Consider the following 13330-nt stretch of genomic DNA (forward strand, 5'->3'; position numbering starts at 1 on the left):
GCCATTGGTTATGAAGGAGAATGCTGTCATTCTAGTAGGCCTGGGTGGAACTTTTGGAGTTTTACTCCACGGAATTCCACCAGAGTTACATAAAAACTCCTGCATCAAATCAAATCAAATCAAATCATTAACATTTATAAAGCGCGCTACTCACCCGTGCGGGTCTCAAGGCGCTAGGGGGGAAAGGGGGGGTTATCGCTGCTCGAACAGCCAAGTCTTTAGGAGTCTCCGGAAAGCGGAGTGGTCCTGGGTGGTCCTGAGGCTGGTGGGGAGGGAGTTCCAGGTCTTGGCCGCCAGGAAGGAGAAAGATCTCCCACCCGCCGTGGAGCGGCGGGTGCGAGGGACGGCAGCAAGTGCGAGGCCAGCGGAGCGGAGGGGGCGGGTGGGGACGTAGAAGCTGAGGCGTCTGTTGAGGTATTCCGGTCCCTTGTTGTGGAGGGCTTTGTGTGCGTGGGTGAGAAGACGGAAGGTGATCCTTTTGCTGACTGGGAGCCAATGCAGGTGTCTCAGGTGTGCGGAGATGTGGCTGTTGCGGGGTACGTCGAGGATGAGGCGGGCCGAGGCGTTTTGGATGCGTTGCAGGCAGTTTTGGAGTTTGGCGGTGGTCCCGGCGTAGAGGGTGTTGCCGTAGTCCAGGCGACTCGTGACAAGGGCGTGGGTCACGGTTTTTCTGGTGTCGGCGGGGATCCAGCGGAAGATCTTGCGGAGCATGCGGAGAGTGAGGAAGCAGGCGGAGGACACGGCGTTGACTTGCTTGGTCATGGTGAGAAGAGGGTCCAAGATGAAGCCGAGGTTGCGGGCGTGGTCTGCGGGGGTCGGTGCGGTGCCGAGGGCCGTGGGCCACCAGGAGTCGTCCCAGGCGGACGGGGTGTTGCCGAGGATGAGGACTTCCGTTTTTTCAGAGTTCAGCTTTAGGCGGCTGAGCCTCATCCAATCTGCGACGTCCTTCATACCCTCTTGTAGGTTGGTCTTGGCGCTGGCGGGGTCCTTGGTGAGGGAGAGTACAAGTTGGGTGTCGTCGGCGTAGGAGGTGATGATGATGTCGTGCTTGCGTACGATGTCGGCGAGGGGGCTCATGTAGACATTGAAGAGTGTCGGGCTGAGCGATGAGCCTTGAGGTACGCCGCAGATGATCTTGGTGGGTTCTGAGCGAAACGGAGGGAGGTAAACTCTTTGGGAGCGGTTAGCGAGGAAGGAGGCGATCCAGTCCAGGGCCTGGCCTTGGATCCCGGTGGAGCGTAGGCGGGTGATTAGGGTGCGGTGACAGACGGTGTCAAAGGCAGCCGAGAGGTCGAGGAGAATGAGGGCGACTGTTTCACCGTTGTCCATCAGGGTTCTGATGTCGTCTGTGACTGAGATGAGGGCGGTTTCCGTGCTGTGGTTGGTTCGGAATCCGGTTTGTGAAGGGTCGAGCAGGTTGTTGTCTTCCAGGAAGGTGGTCAGCTGTTTGTTGACGGTCTTTTCTATTACCTTGGCTGGGAAAGGTAGAAGAGAGATGGGGCGGAAGTTTTTCAGGTCGCTTGGGTCAGCCGTAGGTTTCTTTAGTAGGGCGTTGACTTCAGCGTGCTTCCAGCATTCGGGGAAGGTAGCAGAAGAAAAAGAAGAGTTGATGACGGTCTGGAGGTGCGGGGCGATGATGTCGTCGGCTTTGTTAAAGATGAAGTGCGGGCAGGGTTCCGAAGGGGCGCCGGAGTGGATAGAGTTCATGATGGATTTGGTTTCTTCCGTGTTGATGTGGGTCCAGTTGTTGAGGGTGGTGTCCGGGGAAGCGGGTTCAGTGGTGTATGGTTGGGTCTGGTGTCCGAAGCTGTCGTGGAGGTCGCTGATCTTGCGATGGAAGAAAGTGGCGAGGGATTCGCACAAATCCTGTGAGGGCGTGACGGCGTTGGCGCTGGCGCTGGGGTTGGAGAACTCTTTGACGATGCTGAAGAGTTCTCTGCTGTTGTGGCTGTTTTTGTCTAGTCTGTCGGTGAAAAAGTTCCTTTTGGCAGTGCGGATCAGGTGGTGGTGTTCGCATGTAGCGTTCTTGAGGGCGGTCATGTTGTCAGCGGTGTGGTCCTTGCGCCAGGCCTTCTCAAGGGCACGACAAGTTTTCTTTGATTCTTTGAGGGTGTCAGAGAACCAGAGAGGTTTTTTGGTGTTGGTCTGTCGATGCGTGCGTTTGAGGGGAGCAAGGTTGTCAGCGCAGTTGGAGATCCAGTTTGTGAGGTTGAGAGCTGCGTCGTTGGGGTCGGTGGTGAGGGTGGGTTGGTTGGCGGCGAGAGCGGAGAAGAGTTGCTCTTCAGGGATCTTGTTCCACTGTCGATGAGGGATGGGTTGAGTGCGGAGGTGGGAGGTCTCGCGTCGGAATGTGAAGTGGACGCAGCTGTGGTCGGTCCAGTGTAGGGCAGAGGTGTGGCTGAAGAAGACGTGTTTGCTGGCGGAGAAGATAGGGTCGAGCGTGTGTCCGGCGATGTGGGTGGCGGTGTTCACCAGTTGTTTGAGGCCGAGGTTGGCGAGGTTGTCGAGCAGGGTGGTGGTGTTGGGGTCGTTGTTTTGTTCCAGATGGAAGTTGAGGTCGCCTAGGAGGATGTAGTCCGGTGAGGCGAGGGCGTGCGGGGAGATGAAGTCGGCGATGGCGTCGCTGAAAGAGGCGCGAGGTCCGGGAGGACGGTAGACGAGGGATCCTCTGAGGGTTGTCCTTGGGTCGGTGCGAATCTGAAAATGCAGGTGTTCAGCGGCGAGGGGGGGGTCTTCGGTGGAGGTGGTGACGCTGATGGAGTCTTTGAAGATGATGGCGACACCTCCTCCTACTTGGTTGGTGCGGTCTTTTCTGGAGATCTTGTAGCCTTCGGGGATGGCGGGTAGCGATGTCTGGAGCAGAGGAGGCGTTCATCCATGTCTCCGTGATGAAGGCGACGTCCGGGGCTGTGGAGTCCAGGAGGTCCCAAAGTTCAACGGCGTGCTTGTGGACGGAACGAGCGTTGATCAGGATGCACTTGAGGTGGTTGATGGCGCGTGGGCTTGTGGTCGTGGTAGTTGCGTGGTGGAAGATGCGTTTGCAGGAGTTGCAGGCGAAGGGTCCATGGGTGCGTTTGGGGTGAGCTAGGAAGCAGGTTTTGGAGCGCCCTGGGTTGAGGGCGTGGAGGGTGGTGGGGTCGTAGCGGATCAGCGGGGCTTGGGGGAGCTGGGGACCAGGGGTCGTGGCGCTGGGCGCGGGCCAGGCGCGGACGGGCGCAGACGTGCTTGCCTCTGGCGCGCCTCCGGCGCACCAGCTGCGTGCCCGCTGCGCGCGCCCGCTGCGCAGTCGCGCAGCGGCCGCCATAAGAGGTAGGAGGGGGGGGAGGGGTCAGCTGGGGGCGAATGGGAGCTGGGGGGCGGGGGCGTGCAGGAGGTCGCGGCGGGAAAGCGCGAGGGGGGGGGGGGGACAGGTAGAGTGAGAGGAGCAGAAGACAGAAGAACAGAAGAACAGAAGAACAGAAGAACAGAAGACCGGAAGAGCAGAAGAACAGAGAAGAACACAGAAGAACACAGAAGAACCGAGAAGAAGAACACAGAAGCACCGAGAAGAACAGAGAAGAAGAACACAGAAGACCGGAAGAACACAGAAGAACAGAAGGGAAGAACAGAAGAACAGAAGAGAAGAACAGAAGAACACAGAAGAAGATTGCAGAGGGGGAGCGAGGAGGAAGAGACAGAGAGGAGGAAAAGAAGCAGGAGCAGGAGAGAAGGTGAGTGGCGCGGGGCAGGGCGAGGGGCTGGGAGGAGGGGGGTACTTACAGTTAGGTGGGTCTCAGGAACACAGGAACTCGGGAACTTGGAGGAGCTGCAGCGGCAGGGGGAGCGACCTACCCTTGGGTCAAGGGTCGCTACCACTGTCGCGCAGCGGCCGCCATAAGAGGTAGGGGGGGGAGGGGTCAGCTGGGGGCGAATGGGAGCTGGGGGGCGGGGCGTGCAGGAGGTCGCGGCGGGAAAGCGCGAGGGAGGGGGGGGACAGGTAGAGTGAGAGGAGCTGGGGGAGGGGGTTTAGGGTGGAGGAGGGTGAGTGTTAGGAGGTTTGGAGATTAGGGAGAGAGATAGGAGTAGGGTTGTGAAGATAGGCGAGGGGGGGTTGTAGAGGTGGGTGAGGGAGAGAGGTAGAGTGAGAGGATAGGGAGATAGGTAGTAGAGGGGGTGGCGGGAGGGGGGGGGAGATAGAGAAATAGATAGAGAAGTCGATAGATAGGGAAATAGATAGATAGACAGATAGGTAGGTAGGAGGAGGTGGAGAGTGGGGGAGTTAGATAGTGAGATAGGGAGCTAGAGAGATAGGAAGATAGGAGGAGTGAGGGAGGTAGATAGCGAACGGGTTAGCTAGGGGTGAGAGAGGGGGAGGCGAGTGAGGGAGGGGGATGAGGAAGGAGCAGGAGGGCAGGCTCGGGGGAAGAAGACGGAGGAGGTAGAAGAGCCGAAGACAGGAGAACAGAAGACAGAAGAACAGAAGACCGGAAGAGCAGAAGACAGAAGAACAGAAGACCGGAAGAGCAGAAGACAGAAGAACAGAAGAACAGAAGAACAGAAGACAGAAGAACAGAAGACCGGAAGAGCAGAAGAACAGAGAAGAACAGAGAAGAACACAGAAGAACCGAGAAGAAGAACACAGAAGCACCGAGAAGAACAGAGAAGAAGAACACAGAAGACCGGAAGAACACAGAAGAACAGAAGGGAAGAACAGAAGAACAGAAGAGAAGAACAGAAGAACACAGAAGAAGATTGCAGAGGGGGAGCGAGGAGGAAGAGACAGAGAGGAGGAAAAGAAGCAGGAGCAGGAGAGAAGGTGAGTGGCGCGGGGCAGGGCGAGGGGCTGGGAGGAGGGGGGTACTTACAGTTAGGTGGGTCTCAGGAACACAGGAACTCGGGAACTTGGAGGAGCTGCAGCGGCAGGGGGAGCGACCTACCCATGGAGTTGTGAGCACACGGAATTCGAGCATGTTGCGCTGATTTTTATCGTGGCTTCTTATTCTGTGCTGGAAAATCTGAATGAAAGGCACCAGATAGTGTGGTAGAATGCTGTGCTTCTTTCTGATGACTGAGTAGATTTTCTACTTGAGCGGCCACTTTCTCAATGCGAACAGTTTCGACCTGCCAAAAATCGAGCAAGACGATGCAAATTCTCACTCGCCAACTTAACGTTGGTGAGCCATGTGCATGAAAAAATGTTGCCATGCCACAGTTGGTGGAGTTTTGCCGAACTCCACACTGGAGTGGACAAAACTCCACAAACTTCCCCGGCTGAGCAGAATTTTTCACTCACCCCTACGTTCTACCAAAACAGATTGCATGTCAAATATCACCATGGTCAAAAATGTACTTGATTTTTGTGAGAAGCTATTATCTCCCTTTGTGCTCACTTGTGCCTCCTTTTGCCAGATGTCCCATTTTGAAACACTTCTATTACTTCAGGCTTTGTCCTTCTGAACCAGAGTACAGAAACTCACCAAATAATTTTTGCCTCATCCCAGGACTGGTGATGGGCCCTGCTCCGTCCTTCTCATTCTCTCTGCTCACTGGAAATGGTTGATGTATGGAAAATCGAGTAAGGAATATTAATATAGTAGCCAAAGTTTTGAGGGCAAAATATTGAACGGTAAGTGCACACAGTGAAGAATAGATTTATTATTATTATCTCCCCATCTATGTAGCATCAACATGTGCAGATTTTCAATGCAAATAGATGCAGAGTTACAGGTCAATACATTTACCTCAATATTTTGACCAGTAACTCTTTGACTAGGATATTAAGGTGCCACAATAGTCCTGACTCAATATTCCTGATGTACAGCACTGGGGGGTTACAGAGGTGTGTGGATACACTTCATTCCAATTGGCTGACGATAGTGTAATATGGCGTGTTAGGCACTGCAAAATTAGGTGCCTCCCTCAGAGTAAACACAAGGCCAAACTGTAGAATTCTTCCTTAGGTGGTCCCAAGCCAATGAGGCAGGGATGACCAGGCTTGCTGGCCTCCTCAAAAAAAGTGCCACACACCAAACAGGTGTCAAAGTCCTTTGTCCTCTTGAATGGGGCTGCTATATTCACATAGGCAGCAAACACACCACTTCATACCACACCCAGCCCCTTCCACGTCCTGCAAGCCGCAACTGGTGTGTGGCCTTGCAAGTCTTTTATAATTGTTAGGTCCCATCAGTGGAATGCTAGGATAATTGATCCACTTGCAATAAGAGGCAATTTCTCATATGGCAGTGTGGTTCAGCCCAGAGTTAGGGCTATTTTGGTGAAGGTACGTTCGTTTTTTGATGCTTGGGGGAAACAGGTTCATCATATGGGCCCCTGTTCTGCCTAAAGTTCATGCATTAACTCAGGAAAATAACGAGTTATATGTGGGAACATTTGACACCTCAGATGCAAAAAGCAGGCGCTCAACTTTGCACTGAACCAGTGTACCGGAGCATGATATGCCCCTTGTGTCTTTCTTTCAAATTCAATCAACTTGAAGTAATATACCAAAGTTCACTCAGATTAAAATGTGCTGCTAATCTGATAGTTTTAGGGCATGGTGCAACCCCTTGTAGCTGTAGGTTTGGAGCTACGTTCCACACAGACACCCAGAGCACCCCTGTGCAGTTAACCATGGAGAAACAAAAGGAACATCCTAAAATTATGTGGAGTTCTAAGACTTTGGCCTACGAACAATTACTGATTATTCAGCTTCTTTTAATAAACCTAAATTATATAGACCATACTTAAGAATACATTTAACTGGCAACTGGAAAACTTGGGACATTTATCAAATATCGTTCATAAGAACAGACTGAGAAACTAATAATGAATATAGAATATTCAAACAGTTACTAGTGATGCACATAAAGAATCCTATCAAGGACAGAAAAATATTGTACTACACTCTGAGGTAGGGACGAGCAGGGTGCAGAACGTGGCTAGCCACTATATTTCATGAAGGGGCACAATCGTTGGCACATGCATTACCTCTAAGTTAGGGCATGGGTGCGAGACAGAGCATCAGCGTAAAATGAAATAGCTGGCCACCTTCTTGCAAGTGCTACCCAACCCTTAAGGTCAGACCTGAAGCCTCAAAAGAGGTTTGGTGTTGTAAGAAATGGAGCATGGCTGCTTTCAACGCCACCTTCTAAAGGCTCCGGGTAAAAGACGTTGTGCAAGTACTAATAGTGTTTTCCCTTCTATGGCAATCAGTGGCTACACTGGGACACCCTCTTTACTCCTTTGGAAGATAGTGAAGTACCATTAGTCTGAGGTCTGAGCATGAAACGGTATGTGTAGACCACTGTCCGTGTGGTACGTACTTAGTGCAGCACTTCATGCATGGACTTGTGTGCATGCATATCAAGCATGGTGCAAGGCCAAAGGCTTTACTGCAAGTGCGTTGGTGGTGCTATGTTCCTAAAAAACCATGGAGATGCAGTCATTGCATTTCTTACAAACTAACTCTGGTAATACACAAAGGGAAATTACACAAACAGTGACTTACATGTGCAGTACTGGCTGTAGCTTTATATTGCCATGATAGCACTAAAACGTTTTTCAAAAAGGCCATTGTGTTTCCATGGCAATTTGTATAACAAGAGCTCACGCGGAGTACCATGAGACATAGTGAACTCTCCACCGTCAAATTGCTAAAAATTACTGAAGAAGGGACCAATAGACACATAGCAAGAAGGACTAGGGGCACGTTTTTGATTAGTAAACATCCCAAGAACTCTGGGAGAGAAAGCTAAACCCAAATTTATGGTCCACACTATGTGCTCTGTACAGAGACATAGGTACAGGCGTGCAGAAAGTGCAGAGACACCGGGGCCCCGAGCCATGAGGGGCCTATTGAACCCTGATTATTGATGAATTTTCCTGCCTCAACAGCAGTCAAAGTGCAATTTCCCTAGCTTGCACCAGGGCCCATGGCACAAGCATGGTATTCTTTCTAAGGTACTGGCTCTGTAAAGGGGAAAATGAGAAATTTCATATGTTTTTGGGCAAGTTCTCAAAATCGTGAAAATCAGATTTATTTGTGCAAAGTCAAATCCCAGATCTTCCCTCTCAAAATCTGGAGCTGTATATTGTTACAGGTGCAGGATGGCTTTTACTAATGCAAGAATTCAGCAAGTTATTTGGATTTGCTATCATCTTTAGCGTGGTTGTGGGTCAAAAATGGGTGTTATTATTGGAGTTGTTCGGGAGAGTAGTGCTGTCAATGTGCTGAAGGCTGCCACAGTTACAACACTGGTAATGCCATTATATGCATTCAGTGATACTTCTAAAGTTGTACCTATTTCAAACAGTTGTACGTAGAGGAATAAGTATTGGAAAGTGTCCCAAATACTGTTAATTGGTCAAGGGACGTAGAGATATATTTCTTAACATGACTATTTCCATAAGACTAAATGAGCATTGGTGCATCCAATAGGTCTGGCGTTGACTGCCAGCCTTTTCGCTTTTTCAATGAATTTTTAGTTTTGTTATAATTTTTGCAAAACTGTATTGTTGTGGAAGCTGCTGTGCCCCACACCCAATCTTAAAAAAAAGAAAAATGTTAAAAAAAAAGCACTCATTGCATTAATAGATCTTGTCAGGGAAGGGAACCGTTTTGCATGCGGATTCTCCTGAAAGGGCATGATGTAGTCGCTCATAGTAAAGTCAGCCCAGGCAGGATAAACCACGGTCCCACGCTGTAAACTGTAGTGGGTAAAGGAATAATGTGAATGACACGATGGCAGGCAAATGGATGAAAGCACATATAAATAAGTATATTATAAATAAAATAATAATAAAACAAAACTGTTTTGGATAATGCCAGACCTAAAAAGAGTTGAACTCCGTTATCTGCTCTGTATGCAACCAGTAGTTGTTGGTTTAGGCCCGACTAGTGTATGGCAAAGAAACTCGTTTCCCCTTGTGCATGAAATAGGAAAGTATCCAAACACATGTGAACCCTTATGCAACCATGATTTCACCCTTTATTTGGTAGTTCGCACCGGGGCAAAGAGTGTTGAGGTGCTGTACATATATGGTGGTCTTTTAAGAAGAATACAAACAAGAGCAGACTGCGTGAAGTGGAAAGAAAGTGCAAGCAAATAATGACAGGATTTGGCAAAGCCAATAAGTCTGGCCTTGGTGAAAGTAGAGATTGCCCATGGCACGGACATGGGCTACTTTTTTGGAAGCTATACACTTGTGCCAACATTAATAGTACAGAACAAATGGCTAGGTAAGCTGAACCATCTTCCCATTCCGTATGCTGTGGCAAGCTGAATCAAAATGTGAATGACATATGACCTGACCACTAAATGAAGAGGTCTGACCGAAATCCTCTGTACGTAAGTAAATATGAATTTTATTTTAGAAAACATGAGGCTGGTGAGAAATCTAATGCTATATCTAGGCAGAACCTAAAACAAGCATTTGCGCAATGCAGTGGGTCTCACATTTGCTCCAGTTACAGCTATTAGCGTTGTAAATTCCTAACTGGACTTCTCTTGTCACGTAAATTGAAAATTAAAACTAAAACAGTTGACATAAGTGAGCAAATTCAAAGCGCCATGGCTGACATGAATGTGAGCGTGAAGGAGAGATACAAAAGAAAATAGAAGTTTGCTCGCAGTCAAACATATTGGCAAATGTGTAATTATCCATGTAACAGGGTCGATGGACAAGGCGGTAAAAAAACGGACCCAAGAAGGGACAAACGTAAAGCATTTACCAATGAAAAAGCATTTTTGAAAGGGAAGCCCATGAACGAGTGATAATGATGGGCTTGCGGTGGGTGTGGTTTAAAGCCCATAGACAGATTACAACAGGTCAGAGTGCTTGTGCGCTCGATCTAAAAAGTAATACCAGAGTTCTATTTTGTTTATAAAAACACAGCTGTCAGTAAAAAAAGAGAAAGGTGATGATTTTTAACAGAGGATTTAATCAACACTGTTGGCGCGCCTAACCTTAATAAGTAAACTTACAAGGGGACGCGAATACATTGATGAACCTTTTGTCTACGCTTAAGATGTTCCCACCATATATCCCGTACATGCAGATCAATAATTAATCAACATCAATAATTAATAACATTAGTAATCAATAGGAGTCAGTAATTACCTTGCAGTCATGATTAACCGCACCTTTATATAAAAGTTCGAATATTTATTTCCCTATATTAACAGCGTAGGTTAATCTAAAAAATAAATGATAAACATACAGAAACAACACTGGCTGTCCAAAGCGACGAAAGAATTGGAATCTAATCAAGGCTTGAGCTACTACACATTCCAAAGTTACAGTGCAAATTGATAACAAGAACAACTCTGCAAACAATATCACATACATTTAGATTCAGCAAAGAAAAGGCGTCAGTTGTTATTCCCTATATTGAACTTCATTAGTGAAGACGCTAAATAACATAAGATTAGAATTAGCATGTTGGGTTTCATGCAAAACAATTTAGTCAGCACAAATTTGAAAAAACATCTAACTTTGGCTCTATCAAAATAGTGCGGTTGGTATCTAGAAACAAAAGCAAATAGACATAGCAAACAAGATCATAGTCAATATACCTATCCTCAGTTTGGATCAGCAAGCTGTGACAGTCTTCGTCATCAGTCTGGTCAGCAAGCCATCAGGATTCAGCATCAAAGTTCAGAAAAAGGCAAAGGGCCATATTTATACTTTTTGACGCAAAACTGCGCTAACTCAGTTTTGCGTCAAAAAAATTAGCGCTGGCTAACGCCATTCTGAAGCGCCATGCGGGCGCCGTATTTAATCAATGACGTTAGCCGGCGTTAGCCGCCGGCGCTGCCTGGTGTGCGTGGAAAAAAACGACGTACACCAGGCAGCGCCGGCGTAGGGGGATATGGAGCTTGGGCGTCAAAAAATGGGGCAAGTCAGGCTGAGGCAAATTTTTCGCCTCAACCCGATTTGCGCCATTTTTTTCGACTCCCAACCCCCATAGAAATGACTCCTGTCTTAGCAAAGACAGGAGTCATGCCCCCTTGCCCAATGGCCATGCCCAGGGGACTTATGTCCCCTGGGCATGGTCATTGGGCATAGTGGCATGTAGGGGGGCACACATCAGGCCCCCCTATGCCACCAAAAAAAATAATAATAATACTTACCGGAACTTACCTTAATGTCCCTGGGATGGGTCCCTCCAGCCTTGGGTAAGGGTGACAGGGGGTGTCCCTGGGGGCATGGGAGGGCACCTCTGGGCTCTTTCAGAGCCCACAGGTCCCTTAACGCCTGCCTTTTCCAGGCGCTAAAAAACGGCGCAAAAGCGGCCGTGCGTCATTTTTTTTGACCCGCCCACTCCCAGGCGTGAATTTTGCCCGGGAGTGTAAATACGGCGCACATGCCTCGGCGTCAATTTTTTAGACGGGAACGCCTACCTTGCATATCATTAACGCAAAGTAGGTGTCCACGCAAAAAAATGACGCAAACTCCATGGACTTTGGCGCTAGACGCGTCTAACGCCAAAGTATAAATATGGAGTTAGTTTTGCATCGGAATTGCGTCAAAAAAAACGACGCAATTCCGGCGCAAACGGAGTATAAATATGCCCCAAAGTCTTTAAGCATTAAAGTTAGGCACGTCTCTTCTCAAAACGTAAAATGAGCAAGAATGGGCTGTCTCCTTTCTGTGCAGTCTGGCTAAGTTAGATTTCCTAAAACTACTCCCCAAGTCCCTATTGGTCAAGGAGTCACATGTTCACATTTTGTCCAATAAAGCTAAAACTTAAAATCTACATTTCTACTAGGACATGGTTCACACGTCGATGACTGGTTCCTCTTCTCCGAATACCGTCATTTGGCTCGTCCGGTATTAATACTGTTGCAGTTTATACTCCAGTCAGTTTCTTCATTGTACTCTCCTGCGAAAGTCAGTCTTACACACATTACATTTACAATGTTGCATTAGTAAGAACAGCACCCTCTAGCAAGCAATTCTCATGAGAAAGACGTTTAGCTACGAGCACATCTGGTCAGCACAGTGGAAAATCACATTTTAATTCTCTAAGCAGACATTTTATTAAACGCCTAAGAAAATGCAGCTTGACATGAAGCTGTGCAACTAGGCCAAGAGCTCCGCTAAGTCATAGTGCATAACCCTAAATATGACATATTACTACATTAATCAAACCTAAGCTCAACAATTTAATTTAATAAGCCATTAATAAGTACACTTCGTGAACAATGGTGGCTACTCATGTGGGCACACCTTCAAATGCGTGCATTATTTTTCTCTAGATTATTATGTTTTCTATGCAACTTTCAACGCTCAGAATACATGAATATTCATTAATAATTTCAGTAGAAACTCAGTGTTAGCAACACTTACTGACAAACAAATTCTTTTAAATAGCATTGTAGGGGTGACAAATAGAAAAATAAAAGAGAAGGGATAAATTGTAGGTAAAGCATCAAGTTAATGTGTATTTGGCACATCACACAAGGCCACAATAATAAATACAAAGTGTGTACATATGATAATGTACATACCTTTTGGTACCAGGATTGGAGCGGCGTGTCTTGGAAAAGGGCTTCAAACCGCAGAGGGAGGATGTGGACATTTTTCATGGAGGACAGAAGGGATATTACCCTGTAGTCCGATTTCAATTGAATAGAGGTGTCTTCACTCAAGCCCTTCATGAGAAAGTACACTGGTCTGTTTGGATAGGTCCTAGCAGCTGATTCAATAGAACAGGCCGCTAAAGATGGCAGCACCATCCTTTCTGATGTCTCTACAAAGAAGATGCCAGGTGACGTAGGAGTATATTGAAGATTTCTATCAGCGGAGTCCAGTTTTATTGCATGGGGAGTATGGCAGCTTCCATTGTTAGTATTGCTTTGAAATACGGATTTCAGAGATATCTGTGCAGATTTCAGGTCAGAGCTTTTCAAGTAAATGAATGAGCCGCACAGAATTATCAAACCCAGAACCAGGATTCTGATCAGTGCATTCATGGCTTGATTTTTGAATGAAGTCTGAACCATCTGTTAAAAAAGAAAATAGGTTAATCATGGTGATCTGTGTCATTTATGGAATGTACAAATTAAGTTAGATAATACTCAATAAAGTGTTGATAAAAGTAAACCAACATCTGGAGAATTATTATGCATTTGTTGAGGTCCTATTAATTACAGGGCTGCCAAGTGTGCTCTCTCCCAAAAAGGATCCATCCTTCAATTACAACCACATTTTTTCTTGCCTTTATTTTGTTTTAATCATGACTGCACTTTGACTGTGTTTTTTTCCACTGAATTTGCAAGTTTCTTTTTAAACATTCATTCCAGTAGTATAACGAAAGCTAACCATAACTTCACTTTAACCTTTTTTT

At 47.5% G+C, this 13330-nt stretch overlaps 1 protein-coding gene across 2 annotated transcripts in view; it reads right to left on the bottom strand.

Annotated features, from left to right (window-relative positions):
• Positions 1 to 13330, bottom strand: part of LOC138265651 (alpha-1,4-N-acetylglucosaminyltransferase-like) — a 494212-nt gene that overhangs the window by 111948 nt on the left and 368934 nt on the right. For both annotated transcript variants that reach the window (XM_069213558.1, XM_069213559.1), the window contains one exon: positions 12492 to 12986. In XM_069213558.1, coding sequence (XP_069069659.1) covers positions 12492 to 12986 — 495 coding nt within the window. The remainder of the gene's footprint in view (positions 1 to 12491; positions 12987 to 13330) is intronic.

Source organism: Pleurodeles waltl, chromosome 11 (assembly GCF_031143425.1).
Source record: "Pleurodeles waltl isolate 20211129_DDA chromosome 11, aPleWal1.hap1.20221129, whole genome shotgun sequence".
Taxonomy (NCBI): domain Eukaryota; kingdom Metazoa; phylum Chordata; class Amphibia; order Caudata; family Salamandridae; genus Pleurodeles; species Pleurodeles waltl.